Here is a 23240-nt window from a genome sequence, read left to right as displayed (position 1 = left end):
AAGGATGGGCCACTGAGGAGAACTTGTGCCATATGCCCATGTTGGCCGTAAATGCTCTGAAGGCGTTGCAGTCGAATTGCCTGCCGTTGTCTGAAACGAGCACCCTAGGGATGCCAAATCTGCAGATGATGTGCCCCCATATGAAATCTATCATCTGGCGGGCTGTGATTGTAGGAATTGCTTCCACCTCTGGCCATTTTGAGAAGTACTCCACAGCCACTACCATGAATTTTCTCTGCCCCGTGGTCTTGGGAAAGAGCCCTAGGATGTCTATTCCCCATTGTGAGAACGGCCACGGGTTGGATATGCTGGATTGAGGAGTGGCCGAGATATTGATGGCGTTAGCAAACCTCTGGCATACATCGCATTTTCGGACGAACTCCTCTGCCTCTTTTTTGGCAGTGGGCCAGTAGTATCCTTGCCTGAATATTTTATTAGCTAGTGTTCCTGCCCCTTCGTGAGCTCCGCATATTCCTCTGTGTATCTCTTCCATCACCTTCATTGCCTCCTCCAGGCTTACACACCGGAGCCAGGGGCTGGACTTCCCTCTTTTGTATAATGTCCCCCTTACTGCTTAGTAGTTAGCGGCTCGAGCTGCTATCTTTCTTGCTTCATCCTTGTCTTCAGGGAGCTTTCCTTTTTCTAGATACTCTAGGTATGGGGTCATCCAGGTCTGGCCTTGTTCTACCTGTAACATAGTGGTTATTTCATTAAAAGCAGGTGTGTTGACATGCTGTATGTATACTTCGTCAAGGAGCTGTTCTAATTCTTCCTTGGACAACCGACTAAGCAGGTCCGCTTCCTCATTTCTCTCTCGAGGTATTCTTTGGTATTTGACGATGGTTCCCCGACCCTTGAGTTCGGCTTCTATGGCTTTTACCTTTGCTAAATAATCCTGCATGGTTGGATATCTGGCCTGATATACCCCAGTTACCTGATTGATTACTAGCTGGGAGTCACTATTCACTTCGAGGTCGGTTACCCCTACCTCCATTGCCACCAGCATCCCATTTATTAAAGCTTCATACTCTGCCACGTTATTGGAGGCCTTGAATTCCAGGCGTAGGGCGTAGTAGACCTTAAACTCTCCAGGTCCTTTAAGCATTATCTCGGCGCCACTGCCCCCGGCGCTTGATGCCCCGTCTACATACAACTTCCAGTCAAATTCTTGGGGAGGGTCTTCTTTTCTCCCACTCCCCGACGCTTCAGAAGATGACTCTCCCTGTTCCTCGTTGAACGAGCATTCCGCTATGAAGTCAGCAAGGGCCTGAGATTTTATAGAGGTCCGAGGTCGATATTCTAGGCAGTAAGGGCTAATTTCCAGGGACCAAGCGAGCATCCGACCTGATGTTTCTGGCCTGCGCAGAACCTTCTTCAGAGGTTGGTCCGTCATCACTATACCTTGATGGCTTTCCAGATAGACCCTAAACTTCCGGACTGCTAGCAACAGAGCATACGCCACCTTTTCAATGTTCAGGTATCTGGTCTCGGCACCCTTAAGTACCTTGCTGACGTAAAATACCGGCTTTTGTTCTCCTTCATCTACCCTTACCAATACTGCACTGATCGCTTGTTCAAAGGCTGCCAAGTATATCAAAAGTTCCTCTCCTTTCAAGGGGCTACTGAGTACATAGGGGGAGCTGAGGTAGCCTTTAAGCTCTTCGAAAGCCTCTCGGCAGTCTTCCGTCCATTCAAAGTTTGGTACCTTCCTCAACTTCTTAAAGAATGGCAAGCATTTCTCTGCCGACCTGGACATAAAGCGATTTAACGCCACTACTCTCCCAGTTAATCTCTGAACATCCCTTACACAGGTTGGCTCTGACATATTCAGTATAGCTTCTATTTTCTCTGGATTGGGCTCGATGCCTTTCCCACTCACCATGTATCCCAGGAACTTTCCTCCTCTGATGAAGAAAGCACACTTTGTTGGGTTCAGCCTCATTTTATACTGTTCTAGCACATCAAATACTTCCTTCAGATCTATCATATGCTGCTGGAAAGTGGGGCTTTTGACCACCATATCATCTACATACACCTCTACATTTCTGCCGATCTGATCTTTGAAGACCTTGTTCATCAGTCTTTGATATGTTGCCCCGGCGTTTTTCAGCCCGAAGGGCATGGCTTTATAGCAATAGGTCCCTTCTTTTGTTATGAACGAAGTCTTTTCTTCATCTGACCTGTCCATTGGGATTTGGTGATAGCCAGACATAGCATCCAAAGAAGACATATAATCGAAATCGGCCGTAGAGTCGACCATTTTATTAATGTCGGGGAGGGGGTAACAATCTTTTGGACATGCCTGATTCAGGTCGGTAAAATCTATGCACATCCTATATTTGCCATTGGCTTTTTTGACTAATACAGGATTTGCTAACCACTGCGGGTACATGACTTCCCTAATAAAGCCTGCCTCTTCTAACTTCTGCACTTCCTCCCTGATGGCCTGTTGCTTCTCCCTTCCGACCACCCTCTTCTTCTGCTTTACCGGTCTATCATCGGAGAGAACGTTCAGCTTATGGGTCATCACCGCAGGGTCAATCCCGGGCATGTCAGAAGGCTTTCAAGTGAAGCTCGATGCGTGGCCTCGGATCAAGGTCATGACTTCAGTTTTTTGTTCTTCAGTGAGGCTAGCATTGAGACTGAAGATTTTATCTGTTTCTGCTTTTGATAAAGGAAAAGTCTCCAGTTTTCCGACCGGCTCTGTTCTGGTTTCTTTCTCCTCGTCCCTGACCTCTAATACCTCTGAGTCGAGTCTCTCTGCTGTCGAGCTCGGCTCTGCCGCTGTGGCTAAGTATACTGCTCTCGCTTCCTCCTGGCTTCCCCGGACTACTCCTACTCCTGCCTCAGTTGGGAACTTCAACGCTAGATACCTGATACTGGTGACTGCCTCGAAGTCAAACAAGGTAGGCCTCCCCAAGATGACGTTGTAGCTCAACTGGAGTTTAACCACTAAGAACACCGCATAATGGGTGCGAGTTCTTGGTGCTTCACCTAGGGTGAGAGCCAGCTTCACTTTCCCTTCTACGGGTACTGGTACCCCTCCAATCCCCTTGACCGGTGCCTGATCTCGAACTAGCTGTTCCTCGGGGATTCCCATCTGTTGGAAAACCCGGTAGGGTAATAAGTTCACCTTGCTCCCATCATCCACTAAAATCTTCTTGACTCGATAGTTGTTGATGATGGCTTCAACGACAAGGGCATCGTCATGGGGCATCTGAACACCCTGGGCATCCTCCGAAGAGAAGGTGATGGTTACCGGAGAGTGCTCAACTACCTGCATGACCTCGGCGCCGCTGCTCTCTCCCTCTCGACTCCTCTTTTTTCCCCTACGGCTCATCCGACCTCCTATTCCCCCAACAATCATGTTGATGGTCCCACTAGTCCCATCATTCACTGGTCCAATTCCTGTCTTCCTTGGCACTTGTGCTGCCGGATTGGGCTGAGGCCTCTGTCCCTCCGGTTTCCTTATGAAGTTCTTGAGGTGCCCTCTTTTTATCAACCTTTCGATCTCCGTAATCAACTGGAAGCAGTTATTGGTGTCGTGGCCGTGTGTGCGATGGTATTGACAATATTTGTCAGGATCTCGCTGGCTTGCTTCCGTTTTCATAGGCCTAGGCCATTGAAGGAACTCCTTGTCCTGGACAGCCATGAGCACCTCGGCTCTAGAGACGTTGAGAGGGGTCAGTGTTTTCGGAACCCACAGGGGGAGTGACCTTTGCTCTGAGGCCCGAGGAGGGAGAGGTCTTTAGTCCCTGCGCTCCCAGGGTTGTCTATACGGTTCAGGTCTCTTGCCATGCTTTTTCTCGTGCCTCTTCGGCCTTCCTTCCTCCGGTGCTTTCCCCTTATCCGTCACTCCTTTGGCGAACCTGCTTGTCACTAAGGCATCATCCTGCCTTATGTATTTTTCAGCCCGCTTCATTAGCTCGGCCAGTGAGGTCGGAGGCTTCCTGCTCAGTGAACCAAAGAACTCGGCTGAGGTCGTCCCCTTCTGCATGGCTTCTACAGCCCTTCCTTCATCGAGCTCAAAAATTTGCAAGGCCTCCGTGTTGAAACGGGCGACGTATTCCCTGAGTGATTCGTCTCTCCTCTGTCTGACCGTCTCCAGGTAACTCATCTTCCTATCTGCGGGCACCCCGGCGATAAATCGGCTGATGAAGTGGGTGGCCAGATCTCCAAAGCTACTAATACTTCCTGCCTCAAGGCTGTTGAACCACGCCCGTGCTGGCCTCGAGAGCGTCGTAGGAAATACCTTGCACATCAGGGCGTCTGACAGAGTTTGCAGCTCCATGAAAGTCTTGTAGTTCAAGACATGCTCCCTAGGGTTCCCAGCCCCGTCGTATGCGGCCATAGGCGGCATCATAAACTTCTTGGGGACAGTCTCTTGCTGCACCCACTTCGAGAAGGGCGAAGAGGTGGGCAGGAGGGCCTGGTTCTGATCCTTCGTTCCTAGCTCGGCCAAGAGTTGCTCTCTCATCTTTTGCAACTTCTGGTCTACACTCTCCCCTTCCCGCCTAGGCTTCCTCTCCTAGTGGGTCTCCTCTTCCCATGTCTCACTCCCCACTCTTCCGGTAGTTCCGGCGGAGTAGCTATCGACTTCATCATTTTCTATCAGCTCCTTCACCCTCCTTCCATGAACTCGAGCTGCCGGCTCTTCCTCTTCTCCGGCTCTCCTCCTCCTGTCTCCGGTTTCTTGGCTGACAGTTCTGGGGTGGTTGAAGGTAGGCTGAGGTTCGTTGGTCTGGGGTTCTTCTACTACTGGTGACACGTTTGCGGGGGTGCTAAGGCCCCGTTGCTGCATTATCTGCCCCAATAAGTGGGCGGAGTTCTGTAGTTGGAGAGCCATGGTTTGGAGGTCTTGGTTGGACAAGGTGGCGGCAGAAGCATTCCCCGCCAGGCTTGGCGAGGGGTAGAAAGGGATTGGTGTTTGGTTGTTTGGCGTTGTAGGACTAGAAAAGGAGAACTGCTGCCCCTCTTGGGCAGAGCTCAGGTCATTTGGAGTGACGTTGTTTTCGTTGTGATTAGCTATTGTGGATCTCAGTGGGTATTTGTGAGAGTGGAACTCTGGCGATGAAAAGATCTCCTTCGTTCCCACAGACGGCGCCAATTGATGATATGAGATCCAGAAAATAGGGTTTTACAATGGGTTCTGTAAAACTGAAAAAGCTTAGAACTAGAGGAGTGTATTTCTCTTTTTATATATTTCATTTTGTCTGCTAGTGATGTGTTAACAGAACGTGTATCATTGGACCACCTGTCCCTGCTACGTTGATACGGACGTACGAGGGAATCAGATCTCTGTCCCATGCGTAACGGTCTCTGATTCTCCCCGGGCGCGCATGCGGATGGTCCCGCAAGGTGAAGGGGCTGAACTCCTTCCTGATTCTGAGCTGGGCCGAGGATGAGGTTGAGACTAGGCCCGGAGAGATCTGTCCATCGGGCCGGGAGAGCTAAGCCGGCCTGTTCTGAAAGAGCTGATTGGAGCCCGGTCTTTGAGCTGAATGGGCTGGACCCGGTTCTTGAGGGAGGCTTAGAAACTTTCAGATTATGGGTCGCCCTAATGGGCCTGACCTTAGTCTGGAGTGAAGAAATCTAGCGGTCATCAGTCTCCAAAATTAACAATAATTATGATATTAAGTTTTATTCACTTATTTTATTATGCATGAATTGAAATCATAGTTTCACATAAAAAAATTTAAGAGATCAAATTACATATATGGATATACATAGGATATCTTTTTGTTTTTTGTTTTTTAAAGAAGAGCCGTTGTTATTATTATTATTATTTTTTTTAATTTTCTAAAGTGTGAACTCGTCTCTTGTCATGACAAAAAAAAAAAGAAGGTGATAATATTCCCTTTTGCTACCTTAATTAGTTCCATCTGACAAATCCACCTTACCAACAATGTTTAATTAAGAGTCTCATACAGTCTTACTTTGATTTCAGTTCATAGGGTCAACAAAAGAAAAAAAAAAGAAAAAGTAGTCCAATACAGCTTCTTAGGTTCAAGTTGAACACATCTTTCGATCATCACGTAAGCAAAAACGCTCAAGCTCTTGACTTTACTGAATTCTTACTCCTATTATTCACTATAACTCATCTCGCATTTTTAACGGGTTTTTTTTTTTGGGTCTGTTATGTTTTTGGGAAGGTCAGATTTGTAGCTTCAACCTTCTTCTTGCAATGGAGTTGAAGAAGGGCAAGCTTGTGAGGTAAGTTTCTCTTTACTTTTATTGTTATTCCAACTTCGTCATTCTAGCTGATCTTGTTTTGGGTTCTCTTTTAATTTCAATTTCCATGGAAAATGGAGTGGGATTAGTTCTTGTTTGAATGCTTTCTCTGGTTGCTGGAGAATTAAATTTCTGTCTTATTATTAGCAGGTCGTACCTACTCTCTTGCCTAATGGAGTTTTTTTTTTTTAGTTAACCTGTAGAATGATATGGTATTTGGATGATTATTATAAACAGGCTTCTGGGTTTCTTTGCTCTTTAGATTTTACATTGACGACAAACCAGTTTTTCTGTTTAATCGGTAATCCATGAAAAGTGCGAGAAAATTTTTGGATTTTCTGCAAGAAATACCCTTTAAAAGCCAGTGCTTGACTGCTGTGAAATATTGTCCTATTTTCATTTTCAGTCCTTTCCTTTCCATTTAATAATTTTGGGGGCATAATTTATATCATCAATTAATATTCAAGTTAATAAAGTATGATCTTTCGCCTAGGTTTGTGAAGGAATATCACTTGTGAAGTATATTTTGGTTCCCAGGAAAAATATTAATTTTATGGTTCATCCAGAAGTTTTGAATTTTCTAATTAGTTAGCTTCGTAATTTGTAGGTTTTACTCTGATGGAAAACAATATAGAGAAACATCATGGGGAAAAAATGACCTGGTACATCCAGAGGTGTCTTCTGCTGACAATGTTCCGTCTTCATTGCTAAAAGCAGATAATGGAATGGTTGGTGGTAGAAATAGATTAACAGAGACTAATAAAGTTGGGAAGTCTAAGATTTTTCCAGTGGACCATCCATCATGGCATCAAAGGATGCTTGATCCAGGAAGCGATATTGTGCTCCGATGGAACAGGATTTTCCTTGTCTCATGCCTGTTGGCACTTTTTGTTGACCCACTGTATTTTTACTTGCCTACTGTTGGAGGGGATAAAGAATCTTCATGTGTCAATAGTGACTCAAACTTGCGAATAGTTGTTACGTTTTTTCGGACTGTTGCAGATCTTTTTTATTTGTTGCACATGATAATAAAGTTCAGGACTGCTTATGTTGCCCCAAACACTCGTGTGTTTGGGAGGGGTGAACTTGTTATGGATCCAAAGAAGATTGCACGGAGATATATTAGGTCTGACTTCTTCATTGATCTCATTGCTACTCTGCCTCTACCTCAGGTACTAATTCTAACATTATATATATATATATTCTTCAGTTTACGAATTTGGAGTTGTAGGCTGTCTCCAACGATGACAACTCACTATGAGGTCTTTGATGCTAATTGTAGCTTGTATGCATTTATATTTTAATTCTTATTAATTTCACTTTTTGATATGGCATATTGTACATGTGTCTATGCTGGTCTGCTGGCTGGCTTGACTATAGCTTGTCCCTCTTCATTTGCCAACACCTTCAAATCACCATTTGACATCTTAAGAAAAGAATAAAGGAAAAAAGATGTGAAGTAGATCAGGCAGAGAGCTTCCTTTTCACCTTAGCCGAAATTCCTCCCCTCTAATCTCTTATGAAGATGCATTTCCACTCCTTTGATCTAACCATTCTTCAGGTACCACTTAAGGGAGATTTAGAGGTGATAATTTAGAAAGAAAAAAAAAGAAAAAGAGTTTAACTAAATGAGTGAACTTCGGTTTTGAACTGGGGATAGAAAGAAATGGGAGTGTTAAGTAGAAAGAGGCAAAGAAGAGTGAAGAAGTGGAAACAAGAGAGGAAAGTGCTGGCTCCCCATTTCTTCTCCCCTTATGTTTCACAAATATTTGGCTTTAGTTTTGCCATGTGTCACTCATAGGGAGGTTAAGGAGAAAAATCCCTTTAAAGTCCCTCCTTTTAAGGCAATGTTTACCCAAGTCCTTGATTCTGTCTTCATTAATTGCAACTCTTCATCTATCCTCTCTATATCTCCAATAATAATTTATTTTTATATTAACAGGGTCTAAAAATCTGTAGGACCTTGTACTTAAATCATTAAATTGGAAGTTTAATCACTGGTCCAGGCTTCCTCTAGTAGCATGTCACTGTATCATATTATGATATTGTTAAAGGTATTAATTACAAAACAGAAATAACATTACATAGATTCCATGATCATGCATGTACAGTACATTACAATTTTTGGGTGTTGCAATGCATGTTTGATGGTGTTCAAGTATTTGAGCCTTGTGACTCAACTGTGATTTTGCTTCTAGTGTTTTCTGCTTTTGGGTAATAGGATTTTGCTTCTGGTGCTTTATTTTGTGTTCTAAGCAACTCTTTATTGTTGGGTGTTTGGCTAAAGCTAAGTCCACTATGGCTGAACCAAGTCTATGATTACAAATATAGATATCAGATTCTTGGTCTTGTCCAATAAACAAGTCAGTTGTAGAGAACTGCATAAATTTGCATTTATACAATTCACACATTGTTGAGGACCTAATAAAAGCCTCTAATGCAGCCTACAGAGAGAATCCCTAGACACTAGTTTTGTTATCTTTAGCAGTATAAAGAGCAATTTTGAGGGAAAAGATGAGGGAAAGAGGATGCAATCAGACCCCTGACTAGTGCAGTGCAAGTAGAAGAACAATTTATTCGAAGAACAGGGAGGAAGACAATGAACAGTAAATTTAATTTTTTATTTTTTATTTTGAATGGGATCCACATTTATAATTAAAATTAGTTTGTTGATTTAACATTTAATGATATCAGAATTATTCGATTTGATGCCATTAGGAGACAACCCTCATTTTGCTAATGGCGCCAAGCCATAAATACCTATTTGTTACAAATTAAATCATAGGACCCTCCATTAAAAGTGCCAAACCACATGGTATATTCTTGTTTTCGTGTTTAAGAATGGAATAGATTTCATTGAAAATAAAAGATCATATAGGGAAAGAGAAAATTAGGACGCAGAAATGAAAATAAAAAAGCCTAGTCAGAAGCATAAAAAGATATTGTATTTGTATCATCAGTGAAGTAAAGTTGAACTGATGCAATATTAGGTACTATTTCCAACTGCTGTGGATAAATTTGAGCATAGTGTTGGTGGGTGGAATTTATGTGGTCCAGGACCTGTTTTCATCTAGAATATATGGAAAGAGTATCCAAATAAAAGACATCTCTCTGGAGCTCTAATCCACTTCTCTAACTTGAAAAAGTCAGGATTATGTCCTTTAATGAACAGTACAATTTGTGCAGCATTTCTATAAGTTCTGCATAGTGTGTGAGAGAGAGACAGATAGAGAAAGAGAGAGTTTGTGCGTGCAAGGGAGGGCTAGAAATAATCTACCTTCTGTTCTGTGTACCATAGACAAGTAGTATGGATTGCTTGTTTCTGCAATGCAGTTCTGGATTTGATAACTTGAAGGTGAATTGATAAATCATTTTCTTCCAATCTGTCTGATCTGTTATCGTGGGAATATTGATATTACTCTGGAGTCAGTTTTGCAATTATACCAAGCAAAAAATGAAATTTGAATTAAATGATATGTTGTGCAGATTGTCGTCTGGTTTATCATACCAGCAGCAAGAAGTCGTAAAGCTGATCATAAGAACAATGCACTTGCATTAATAGTTCTGCTACAATATATTCCCAGATTATATCTGATATTTCCTTTGAGTTCTGAAATCATTAAAGCTGCTGGAGTAGTTACAAGAACAGCTTGGGCAGGTGCTGCATATAATTTGCTACTGTACATGTTAGCAAGCCATGTAAGTTCAGCATTTATATTCTCTTAATTGTACTTCTGTTGCTTAGTCACTTGCTTTTTCTCGCATAATGAATTCCTTGTTTCCCTAATCCAGGTTTTAGGAGCAGCATGGTATTTGCTATCTGTTGACAGGTATAAATCTTGCTGGAAATCGAATTGTAAAGATGAAAATGACCCTATCAAATGTTTCCTCAATTATCTTGATTGTGATACCTTTAATCATGGTGATCGCAAGACCTGGGCAAAAAGCACAAATGTCTTCAAGAACTGTGATCCAAACAATAATATCTCTTTCGATTATGGTATATTTAAAGATGCAGTGTCAAAAACAGTTGTCTCCTCTAAGTTCATTGAAAAGTATTTCTATTGCTTGTGGTGGGGCTTACAACAACTAAGGTATCTTCTCTATTTACGTGTTCCACAATTCAGAATTACCTTCGCAATTTTATTTCCATCCTTCACATTCATGATTGATTTTTCTATATTTTAAACTAGGCAAAAACCATTAGAAAACCCTTGAACAATTTATACTTATTGAACCCTCAGATTGAAAATGTAGTTTATTGAGCTCTCAACTGCTCAATTGGGTTGTATTGACTAATGGCTTGATGAACATTATTAAACATGTTCACTAAATATGCCATTCAATATGAATGGTTATACACTATTGATCGACGTAAAGGATTTCTAATTAGGGGGATTCAATTACTGTTTGGGCAGATTTTTGGGATTCTAATTATACTTGATTATGGGGATTTTCTTACCTTTATTGTAGATATTCATAATTAAGTGTGTTATAAATATTCCTAATTTGGTTGATTCTTTGTATATAAATACTCAAACCTTGTAAAGATCAATTCAATTGGAAAAAACACAAAATTCCTTGTAAAATTCTTCATAGTATCAGAGCTAATGCTTGACTTAGGGTTTTAATTAAAATTTGGAACTTTCAAAACCTTAGACAACCAAATTTGGTACTCACATATTTAGACCCATTTCCTTTCATCACCGCCCCTCCCATCAGAGTCGCAGCATCTTTGTTGGCTATCTGCCAATCTTCGGTGACCCTCATGTGCCACCTTTTCCTAGTGCGTGGCATTGTTTCCGGCGAGGATTTCAACGTTCGGTTGTTGTTCTTGCCTCTGGCCATCTATTTCGGCCTATTCCTGCTATTTCTTGCCCTGTTGAGTGGTGGTGTGGTTTGGGCAACTTCTTCTTCACTGTTCAAGTATCGGTTGGTTTTCCTTTTGTCTATTTTATTGTTGTATTATTTATTTCTCCCATGGCAGAAGATAAAATGATCTCTGCTCCCAGTTTTGATAACCCTTCACTGCAAATCAGTCCGGTGAAGCTTGATGGAACTTGTTGACCAATATATAAGATTCCTAATTAGGAGGATTCAAATCTTTGGGATCCTAATTAGGCTTGATTATATGGATCCTAATTAGGTTTGCTTATAGAAATCTTTTTTTATTGTAAATATTCCTATTTTAGGTTGATTCTTTGTGTATAAGTACTAACACTTTGTAAAGATCAATTCAATTGGAATAAAATTAAAAATTTATTCCAAAATTCTTCATGGTATCAGAGTTTTAAACTTGATTTTTGAGTTTTAATTTGGGTCAATTTCAACTTTAGGGTTTTGGAACCCTAACTCCCTAAATTAGTACTACCGCATCTAGAGTCCTCCTCTTGCCTCACCGCCACTAGCAGGGTCGTTGGCGTGTTGCCGGCCTGTCCTCAACTTCAGGCGCCTAATCTCCGAGCGCGTGTGAGCTTCTATTTTCGCCGAATCTGTCTCCTCAAGCGTCGTTGGTGTTTTTCCTGGCCTATTTTCAGCCACTTCCTGCTATGTCTTGGTTGTCTTGGTATTGGGTTAGGTCTTCTTGGTGTTTGCAATTTCTATTGAGTTATTTTACAAGTTCTTTATTTAGGCAGCCTCCTCTTTTTGCTTAGATCTATTGTCTTACTGCTATTTCCTAATCTGAGCATTGCAAACACGAAAGCTAGTAGTGAGGGTAATGTAAGTGCTTCTCATAATGCTTCGTCTCCTGGTAATGCTCCATAGATTATTGATTTCGGCGCAAATAGACACATGACAGGCTCGTTTAAAGGCTTCCTTAATTACCTTTCGTGTCTATAAAAGGACACAATCAATAGCCGATGGTCCTTTCATTTTTTTGGAACCGGATTGATTGTTTGTACCTTAAATATTAAGCTATCCTGTGTTCTCCATGTTTCTCATTTCCATATTAATCTTTTATCTGTCAGTGCTCTTATCAAAGCTCTAGGAAGAGGATGAACTATGGTAGACTGCATGATGACTTATATATGTTGGAAGGAAATCTGGGTTTGAATTCACTTCGTGCTCTTTTTGGAAGAAATCAGGATGTTAACCAGGAAATCATACAGTGGCATCGAGGGTTAGGACACCCATCCTTCTTTGCTTTAGAGAAATTTTATCCTAATTGATTTTTAAAACCTTGATTGCTGCACTCACATGACTTGAGTTTATTTGATAAAGGTAAAGAGTGATGTGTTTTCTTGCTTTTAATTTTTTCACAAGATGATTTGTACTCAATTTAATGCTAAGATAAAAATTTTGAGAACGGACAGTAGTACAAAGTACTTGGATGGTCGTTTTTCTATTTACCTGGAGTCTAATGCAATACTGTATAAAACTAGTTGTCCTTACATTAATGTCCAAAATAGTGTTGCTGAAAGACACCTGTTAGAAGTAGCCAATCTCTCTTTTTCACCATGAACCTTCCAAAAACCTATTGGGGAGATAAGAGTCTTAGCCGCAGCTTATATCATTAATAGAATGCCTCTCAAAACTTTCTTTTAAAAGACTTTTAGAGGTATTATAAGGGAAAAATGCTTATACTATTCCACCAATGGTGTTTAGGTGTATGTGTTTTGTTCATATTAGGATAGGTAGGAAATTCGATTCAAGGGCTCTTAAATGTGTGTTTGTTGGGTACTCCTTCATACAGAAAGATTACAAGTGTTACCATTATCTAAAAAATACTTTGTCAATATGTATGTTACGTTTTAGAGAGACTGAACCTTATTTTAGTATTATCCCATCACCTCATCAAAGGGGAGGGAGGACAATGAGAGAAAAGAGACGACTTTTTGTCCTATAACTCTTATCCAAACGTCCAATTCTCTCCTCCTGATTAGACGTCTCCCCTTGTCTACTAGAACTCTCCTTCTGAACCATATCATTCAGAATCACAAAATTTGAGATTACATCTTCTTGCTCATTATTCTCCCCCTGAAGATGTGAGTGAGTGGTATTGAAATAGGGTTCAGTTTCTCGGAAGGTAACATCCATACTGACAAAGTATTTCCTAGATAGAGAGTGATAATACCAGTATCCTTTCTGTGTCGGAGAATACTCAATAAACACATATTTAAGGGTCTTGGGGTCGAAATTTCCTGCTGTCCTATGGACAAAGCAAACACACCCAAATATTTTTACTGGAACAATGTATGAATTACTTTTTTATAGAACCTCCAAAGGACTCATAAAGTCAAGGGTCTTGAAAGGCATTCTATTGATAAGATAAGCATATATGATTGCATCTTCTCTGTATGCTTTGGTTAGGTTCATGGTGAAATTAAGAGATTGAGCTACCTCCAATAGATGCCTATTTTTCCTTTCAGCAACGCCAATTTGTGCACTAGTATAAGCACAATTTGTCTGGTGTACTATCCCATTGGATTCTAAATAAGCAAAAAATCTACTATCCATATGTTTTCTTCTTAAAATTTTCACCATAGTATCAAATTGAGTATAAATTATCTTATGAAAGTATTGAAAACAAGAAAAGACGTCACTTTTAGCTTTAATCAAATATACCCAAGTCATTCGAGTTTAACAATAAATAAAAGTGACAAACCATCGATTACTAGATAAGGAGGCAGTTTGAGTAAGCCCCCAAACATCAGAATGAATAGTCACAAAAGAAATTTAGCTTTTATTATGATTCAAAAGGATAGGAAGTTCTAGTGTGCTTAACATACTCACAAATATCACAAAATAAAGAATCAAATTGAGTTCTAGCAAACAAATTAGGTTAAAGTTTTTCTAAGACAAAAAATAATGGATGTTCCTAACCCCCTGTGCCACTGTATTATTTCTCGATTGATATCCTTATTTTCTCCAAAACAGGCTTGAGATATCGAAGAACCTAGATTATTTTCCAAAATGTATATGCTATCATGCAGTCTACTATTGCCAATCCTCTTCCCTATGAGAAGATCCTGAATAACACAATGATCAGAAAAGAATTCAATTTTACAGTTAAGAGCATTGGTGATAGCATTGATAGATAAAAGTTGATAGAAAAACATAAAACAGAAAACATGAATGACATATGATAATTTAATATTGGGGGCACAAATAACAGAAGCTATTCCGGATATGTGAGTTGTAGAAAGATAATATTTTGTTGTATTTCACAATAGAGATTACAACCTATTTATATATGAGGGACGATATCTAAACATGAAGGAAAATCAAACTTATGATTATATAATCCCTAAGATTAAGTAACTGACCCATCTATCAATATTTACTTCCTATAACCTATAACACTCCCCCTCAAGTTGGATCATAGATATTTATCATGCCCAACTTGTTAGAAAAATATTCTATTTGAGGCCCATTTAAAGTTTTGGTGAATAGATCACCCATTTGCTCTCCTGTCTTCACATAACTGGTGGAGATTAAATTTTCTTGAATCTTCTCATGGATGAAATGACAGTCAACTTCAATATGCTTAGTACGTTCATGGTATACTGGATTGGAAGCAATGTGAAGAGCAGCTTGATTGTCACACCAAAGTTTCACGGGTGATGCAACATTCATACCAACTTCCTTCAGTAGATGATTTATCCACAGAATCTCATAAGTCAATTGAGTCATGGCCCTATATTTTGACTCGGCACTGGATTTGGATACCACATTTTGTTTCTTACTTTTCCAAGACACTAGGTTTCCTCCAACAAATACACAGTTGACTGTAGTCGACCTTCTATCACTTTTGGATCCCGTCCAATCAGCATTAGAAAAACACTCAAGTGCAGTATGCCCATAATCTCTGTAGAGTATACCGAGTTCAGGAGTCCCTTTTAGATAACATAGAATTTGTTTTAGAGCGGCCTAATGTTTCACTGTAGGTGCAGACATGAACCGACTTACAACACTCACTGCAAAAACAATATATGGCCGAGTCATCACCATAAGGTATTTCAGCTTTCCAACCAACCTCTTGTACCTCTCTGGATCTTCATAAGGGTCTCCATTATCTTTTGTAAGACATATATTATGAATCATTGGTGTGCTACATGGTTTAGCTCCCATCTTTCCAGTTTCTGCAAGTAAGTCAAGGACATACTTCCTTTGAGACAGAAAAATTCCCCTTTTATTCCTCAAGACTTTGACTCCTAAGAAATACTTAAGCTGACCCAAGTTTTTGGTATGAAAACTTGCATGCAAGTAGTTTTTAAGAGAAAAGATCCCTGTACTATCATTCCTTGTAATGACAATATCATCAACATATACAACAAGGAGAATAATACCAGTATCTGAATTTCTATAGAAGACTGAATGGTCACACTTGCTTTTTTTCAACCCAAATTTTTGAATAACTTTACTGAACTTGCCAAACCATGCACGGGGACTCTGCTTCAAACCATGCAAGGATTTCTTCAAAATGACAGACTTTTCCATACTCTCCCTGAGCAACAAACTCTGGTGGTTGCTCTATATACACCTCTTCTTGGAGGTCACCATGTAAAAGTGCATTCTTGATATCTAATTGGTGTAAAGGCCAATGCTGAGAAGCAGCTAGGGAGATGAACAAGTGAACTGAGGTCATTTTTGCCACAAGAGAAAAAGTGTTAGAATAGTCAACACCATAGGCTTGGGCATAACCTTTGGCGACAAGACGGGTCTTAAGCCTCGCTATGGAGCCATCTAGATTGACTTTGATGGCAAAAACCCATTTACAGCCCACAACCTTCTTGCTAGAAGGTAAATCAACTAGTTTCCAAGTATGATTTTCATTTAGAGCCTTAATCTCCTCAAACATTACATCGCGCCATCTAGAATGAGCCAGGGCCTCTTTAACTGTCTTAGGTAAAGAAATAGAATCTAGAGAGACAATTAAGGAGGTGGAAGAAGGAGACAGGTGATCGTAAGACAAAAAATTAGCAATAAAATAGATAGATTTACACTGTCATTTACCTTTACGAAGACTAATGGGGAGGTCAAGGTCACTCGGTGGTGGATCTGATGGCAAAGAAGATTCTGGTGCAGGACATGTATCATTAGGCACTGGTCTCCGAGAGTAAACTTGAATAACTGACGGTTCAACAGGAGGCTGAGTATTAGGAGGAATGTTACCATCAGATTGTACAGCAGAAGGCATACTCGAAGAGGTCCCACCATTAGATATGATTCTATAGATGTACCACTTATCATCATCCTCTCGATCAGGAGAGGTTTGTCCAACAGGATAAAAAGGAATTTGCTTGGAAAAGACTACATCTGTTGAGACCAGATACTTGTTGAGGTCTGGAGAGTAACACCGATACCCCTTCTGAAGGCGAGAATATCCCCAAAAAAATGCACTTCAAAGCTTTAGGATCAAGTTTAGTCACATTAGGTTTGACATCCTGAACATAGCAAGTATTGCCAAACAGTCGTGGTTCGAGAGGAAATAATAGCTTCTTAGGAAAGAGAACATTATAAGGAGTATTACCGTTTAGTACTGCGGAGGGCATGCGATTAATGAGAAAGCATGCAGTAGAGACAGTATCAGCCCAAAATTTCTTAGGAATTTGCATTTGAAACAACAGGGCTCTAGCAGTCTCAAGGAGATATTGATTCTTTCTCTCAGCTACTCCATTTTGAGCGGGTGTATCAACACATGACAATTGATGAAAAATACCCTGTTGAGTCATATAAGTCTGGAATGATTCTGACATATATTCTTTATCATTATCATTCCGCAAAATTTTCACAGGAACATTAAATTGAGTCTTGATTTCAGCACAAAAGGCAGAAAAATGAGAAAATACTTCTGAACGATGCTTCATAAATAAATCCAAGTCATTCTAGAGTAATCATCCACAAAAGTGATAAAATATTTGAATCCAGTCTTAGATCCAATTGGGCATGGGCCCCAAACATCTGAATGAACTAATTCAAAAGCAGACTCAGCTCGTTTATTGACTCTAGGACTTAAAGAGATTCGATGATGTTTTGCAAAATGACATGACACACATTCCAGTAAAAATACCTCATGAAATTGAGAGCATAGCTGCTTCAAAATCAGTAAAGAAGGGTGTCCCAACCAACAATGTGCTTCAAATGGAGACACGACACTGGAGCAGGCAACAGGCTGAGGCACCCATGCATCCAAAATGTAGAGGCCCCCAGATACATGTCCTTTATCAATAATCTGTTTCGTCACAAGATCCTAAATGAGACAATGATCAGGAAAAAAGGAAACACAACAATTTAGGTCTTTGGTAAGTTTACTCATAGAGATTAAATTAAAGGCAAGATTAGGTAAACTTAGCACAGATGATAGGGTAATAGAAGTAGGTTTAACAGTTCCAGAACCCTCAATATTATAGTTGGACCCATCAACTATAATAATAGGAGAAGGTACTTTATGAGATTGAAAGTTAGTAAAAATATGAGGATTACCTGTCATGTGATCCATGGCACCAGAATCAATGACCCATTTATATGAAGAGGAAATAAGACACGTTTTACCTGTCTCAGCCGCTACTAAAGACGCTGGAATAATTTTAATAATATGGGTCTTACTGTCAGAAACCATTTCAACCAAAACTCTATATTCCTTTACCTTCTGTTAAATTCGGGCCAGGCCTAATTCACCCCGAAAGCTAGCTCAAGTGGGAGGATTACTTATGGCTCATATAAGGGGCACATTACCCCTTCCCACAACTGATGTGGGATTCAACACACCTTTGCTGGTGCGTGACATATTCATGGGAGGCCCAACATCGGATGGATAGGCTCTGATACCATGTTAAATTCGGGCCAGACCTAACTCACCCCAAAAGCTAGCTCAAGGGGAGGATTGCCTATGGCTCATATAAGGGGCACATTACCCCTTCCCACAATCGATGTGGGATTCAACACCTTCAAACGAATTAAAGGAAGATAACAAAACTTAACCCAGTGAACAGTATAAGAAAAAATGCCTTCACCCAACACCCAAACGGCAAACGAATCACAAATTTGACAAGGGGCTATAAGGCGATTTCGACGTCCTCTCTAGGTGGACGATGAGATCATGAGAGACAAATATTATTGTAGATGGGTAACACAAAAGAACATGAGCCCTAAGTCTCCAAAAATTTAAAACTTGACGAGAGAAAAAAATTAAATCTCTACAGGATTGGCTCTGATACTATGTAGAAAGATAATATTTTGTTATATTTCACAATAAAGATTACGACCTATTTAAACATGAGAGAAGGAAAATCAAGCCTGTGATTATACAATCTCTAAGATTAAGTAACTGACACATCTATCAATATTTACTTTCTATATTAACATATTTACTTCCTATAACTTATAACATGAGTAAAATAGTTATAAGCAATTCTGACACTCTCTTTGGTTAGAGAAGGAAAATAACTGAGAAAGTCTTTAGAAGAGCCTGTCATACGTCCATTCGCACTGGAATCAGTAATCCAATGAACAATATTAAGAGAGGAAGTATTACTTGACTTTACAAAGTTAAATGTGGTAACAGAGGAAGAGGTGTCAATATGAGACAGGAGGCGCTTGAGACTATGAATTTCATTAGGAGAAAGGAACTCAGCAGCTATTGTCTCCATAAAGGGCTCCTCCACAGTTTCTGCTAAATCAGCTTGAGATCTAGAGCTATCTTGTTTCCTCCCACGACATCTAGTGGAACGACCATGTAACTTCCTGTTGAGAATTGAATAATCACACAATCTAAAAATAAGCACGGAAAAAAATTAACACATATATTTAACGTGGTTCACCAATTTGGCTATGTCCATGGCGGCTAAGGTTTTCTTATTTCTCTATGAGTTTTGGAACAGAATACAGTAGGAGAATATTACATATTTATATACCCAAAGAAAATACAAAAAAGACAAAATAGCCCTAAAAAAATTCGCCTCGAGGGATCTGCCCCCAAACCCCACCTTTGGGTGGGGGGCTCCCGCTGCTCACACCCCCCGGCCAACTCAGTGTGGAGTTAGATCCGCGATAGTGAGACATGGTGTACAGTTCATAATATATTATTAGGTTTCGTATCTTAACACTTTCAGCAAGTCTTATCATTATGCCTCGGTTTCCACAATAGTCGCAATGCAGGCGGTAATTTTTCTCATAATTAGGAGGCTGCAGTGTGCTCAAACTAGTAGCCAACTCAGCCTTTTCAACTAGTGCAGTGTAGAGCATAGTATGTTGGCGACTTTCCTTTTGTTGAACATAGGCATGTGCTCTCTTGTGTGGACACTTGAAGAGGCAGGTACTCAAGGTTGTACACACAAGAGAGCCCAATCAAATTACCAAGAGACCATATAGCGGCATGGGATGGTAAAAAAAAAGTCGAAAACGACATCAGAGTGGACTGGGCAGCATAGCAGCATCAGACAGAGTCCACGCACTGGGAAGGAAGGGCGCGTGGCTTTCTAGCGTCAGAGTTGGACGGCTGGTCGGCGACGGTCTAGCGACCCTGCTGGTGGCGGCGGTGAGATAAAAAAAAAGGCCCCTAAATAGGGTAGTACTAAAAAGATAGATCTAGGGTTTTAGAAACCCTAAAGAGGAAAAATTGAATTTAAACATTAAAATCAGGAAAAAGCTTTGATACCATGAAAAATTTTGAAGAATTTTAGAGTATTCTTATATTTCACTCTTGATTTTTACAAGTGATTTATATGACTATTTATATACAAAGAATTACAACTAAACAGAAAGTAAATAATAAAAAATGATTACAAAGATAATTAAGGATTTTAATTTATACCTAGAATTTATAATCAAATTAAATTATATAACTAGAATAAGCAAATAAGTCAATACTAGTCTTTTGTTATTTAAGTTGCTATCTGTATGTCCTCTCTAAGGTGTTGATGTAATGTTATCTGAATGATTGCTATTTGCTATCTGTATTTCCTCTCTAATGTTCTGAAAATAAAGGACTTCCCATCTCATGTAGGTGAGGTATTGAAAAACTCATGTACTTCATTTTTCTTCTTTCCAGTTCATATGGGCAGAATTTGTCAACTAGCACATATATTGGCGAGACGTCATTTGCCATACTCATTTCCATCTTGGGTCTTGTTCTCTTTGCACACTTGATTGGCAATATGCAGGTACTGGAAAATGTTTTGCTCTTTTGAATTTCATCATCCTGTTTTATTGTTTTCTCTTACTCTCTATCTGAAATAAATTGAAGGCATCTATTTCATGGTGTTTGCAGTTGTAGGTTTATACTGAAAATATATCAGTCTCCTAGTTCTTCTCAAATATGTACCATCATGTTACACATTGAAAGTTTCTTTAACCATAGTTGATTCAATCAAAAAATGTTGTCCATATTGGTTTGACTTGTTGGTTCATTCTGAAGACGTGGCTGATGCATTGTTGGTCTAGATGGTTTTGTGGCCACTATGATATTTTTTATTAAACCTTGCTGCCATATTGTCAAGGTATTATTTTTCAATTGAAACTTCAAATGTGATATCTGTTCCTCACTAGGAAAATTAGGCGTTTAGAACCAAAAGTTTCTTTGTTGGGATTGTAATCATGTCAGGCAACCACATGGCTAATCCTTTTCCTATTCCTTTTCTTCATACTCTTGAGTGCAGGTTTGAATGTTCTGATTGCTGCATTCTTCACTAAACATTCAAGAAAGGAAAAATGGGTAACATTGAACTGATATATACTATGCTTGTTACTTAAAGTGGCCATTTCCTGATGCTGAAAAGTGAGATGGCCTTTTGAAAGCCTTGGGCTTGCAATTAAGATATTTAAAAGGCTTTGGGGTTGGGATATATTGCTTCTCATAGAAATGCTGAATGATGATATTGTAGATCTTTAATCGCATGTTTGGTTGGACCATATTTAGGTGATGCTCTTTGCAATTGTTACTCTATCTACATTGTTTAATGGTTTTTTAACAATTGTTTTATGAGGTAGACATACCTTCAATCTCTTACCGTGAGACTTGAGGAGTGGAGGCTTAAGCGAAGAGATACTGAGGAGTGGATGAGGCATCGCCAACTCCCAGAAGATTTGAGAAAACGGGTTCGACGCTTTGTTCAATATAAGTGGCTTGCAACTCGAGGAGTAAATGAAGAATCTATCCTGAGTGGTTTGCCTGCTGATCTTCGGCGTGATATCCAGCGCCACTTATGCTTGGACCTTGTTCTACGTGTAAGTTAAATTCATATATTTCATATTTTTTAAAGTGCAAGAACTTTATCTGTTTATGCTCTGGTCATACTTGTTGAAATATATAGCACTCAGCAATAAATATCTGAAATTTCGGTTCTGGACTACTTTCAAGCTGTAGTATGAGTATCTAAACAGGCTTATACTCTTGATATGAGTGTGGGTTTCTTCTGGTGTATCACTCAGTTGTGAGCCTGATACATTGAGTAGGGAAGTCTAAGCTGACTCTGGCTTATAACTCTTGTCACTGAAAACCTGCCTTGCAGTCCCAAAACTCAGAGTGCTCATTTAGTGTAGCGTCTTCAACCTTGTTGAGTTGGGAAGTAACCGAGATGACTCTGACTTTTCTTATAAAGTTAAATAACCATCCTTGATGAATTGAACGAAATTCATTCAATGGTTAAGAAATTGAGAAAAATTTAAATGGGGGCTCATTGAGATTGTGTTTAAGCTGATAAAAAAAGGACTATTTAAAGTAATGGAGGTCAATGCTTAATATTGTGAAAAATTCTCATTGGGTTTACTTCTGTTAGAATAATAGTACATTGTATTTTCTCATTTGCAGGTCCCTTTCTTCTCACAGATGGATGATCAGTTGCTTGATGCAATTTGTGAGCGTCTAGTATCTTCTCTTAGCACTGCAGACACCTATATTGTACGTGAGGGTGATCCTGTAACTGAAATGCTATTTATTATCAGGGGCAGACTCGAGAGTTCTACTACCAATGGAGGGCGCACTGGTTTCTTTAACTCGATTACTTTGAAACCTGGGGATTTTTGTGGAGAGGAGCTACTGGCATGGGCATTGCATCCAAAATCTTCCCTCAACTTGCCTTCCTCAACTAGGACAGTCAAAGCTCTAAATGAAGTTGAAGCTTTCGCATTGAGAGCTGAAGATCTAAAGTTTGTCGCCAACCAGTTCAGACGTCTCCATAGCAAAAAGCTACAGCATACATTCAGGTATCATTCCCATCATTGGAGGACATGGGCAGCCTGTTTCATACAGGCTGCTTGGCTTCGGCACAAGAGAAGGATGACAGAGAATAACCTCATCATTTCAGAATCTTTTGCTTTGGATGGAAAAGTGGCTAATGAAACAGGGCGAGAGGAAGGTTGCCACTGTTCAGAAAGTCCAAGGTCTCAAGCAAAAATGAACCTTGGTGTCACAATACTGGCCTCAAGATTTGCTGCAAACACAAGGAGAGGAGCTCAAAAGATTAAGGACGCTGAGATGCCAATGCTACGGAAGCCTGATGAACCTGACTTTTTTGCTGAAGATGAATAGTGCTTGAATTTAGCAAGAGCTATTTAGCATTTAGCTTTCCCTGCCAATGGTGCGGCCGAAACTGTTTCAGCGAGCCAGAAAACAATTTGATGGCTCTGGAATGCAATATCTTCCGCAAATGAACTTAAGCTAACAGTTTAAACATCCTTTCATTTCATGAGAGGAGGGGAAGAGGGAGAGGGAGAGGGAGGGGGAATATGGGGAGGGGTTTTATTGTACCCAACAACCCGTGATATAGCCCAGTCATCACCAAAAAGAAAATGATGATTGCGCTGCTACCTCTTTTTTGTGAGACCACCGAATGCCATAGACTATTGATATGTTAGCTTTATGCTTCAAGAAAGCTTTAGTATTTTTACATATGGCACAAGCCAAAAATAACCAAATGAAGAACAAAGAGAAAAGACCAATAGAATCAGAAACCTTTAGAGAAAGAACGACGTCGTAATCAAACTGATGAGATATACATACAAGATCAGATCAACAGGAAATAAAGCATTAGACACTTAAGAAAGTGAAGGTCGAACTTCTACAATTG

At 40.0% G+C, this 23240-nt stretch overlaps 1 protein-coding gene across 1 annotated transcript; it reads left to right on the top strand.

The window, feature by feature from the left end:
• Positions 1-5880: 5880 nt before the first annotated feature.
• Positions 5881-23064, top strand: LOC110617659 (cyclic nucleotide-gated ion channel 17). Its single transcript, XM_021760602.2, has 8 exons — positions 5881-6035; positions 6158-6213; positions 6839-7403; positions 9718-9930; positions 10024-10325; positions 20225-20336; positions 21163-21399; positions 21983-23064. The coding sequence occupies exons 2-8, from the start codon at positions 6185-6187 to the stop codon at positions 22700-22702; spliced, it is 2178 nt and encodes a 725-aa protein (XP_021616294.1). The 5' UTR covers positions 5881-6035; positions 6158-6184; the 3' UTR covers positions 22703-23064.
• Positions 23065-23240: the final 176 nt, after the last annotated feature.

Source organism: Manihot esculenta, chromosome 6 (assembly GCF_001659605.2).
Source record: "Manihot esculenta cultivar AM560-2 chromosome 6, M.esculenta_v8, whole genome shotgun sequence".
Taxonomy (NCBI): Eukaryota; Viridiplantae; Streptophyta; class Magnoliopsida; order Malpighiales; family Euphorbiaceae; genus Manihot; species Manihot esculenta.
This window is presented reverse-complemented; position numbering and strand designations above follow the sequence as displayed.

Coding starts and splice junctions, on each gene's coding strand:
- LOC110617659 (XM_021760602.2), top strand. CDS start 6,185: ATGGAGTTGAAGAAGGGCAAGCTTGTGAG. Junction 7,404..9,717: donor CTACTCTGCCTCTACCTCAG/GTACTAATTCTA, acceptor TATGTTGTGCAG/ATTGTCGTCTGGTTTATCAT. Junction 21,400..21,982: donor GCTTGGACCTTGTTCTACGT/GTAAGTTAAATT, acceptor TCTCATTTGCAG/GTCCCTTTCTTCTCACAGAT.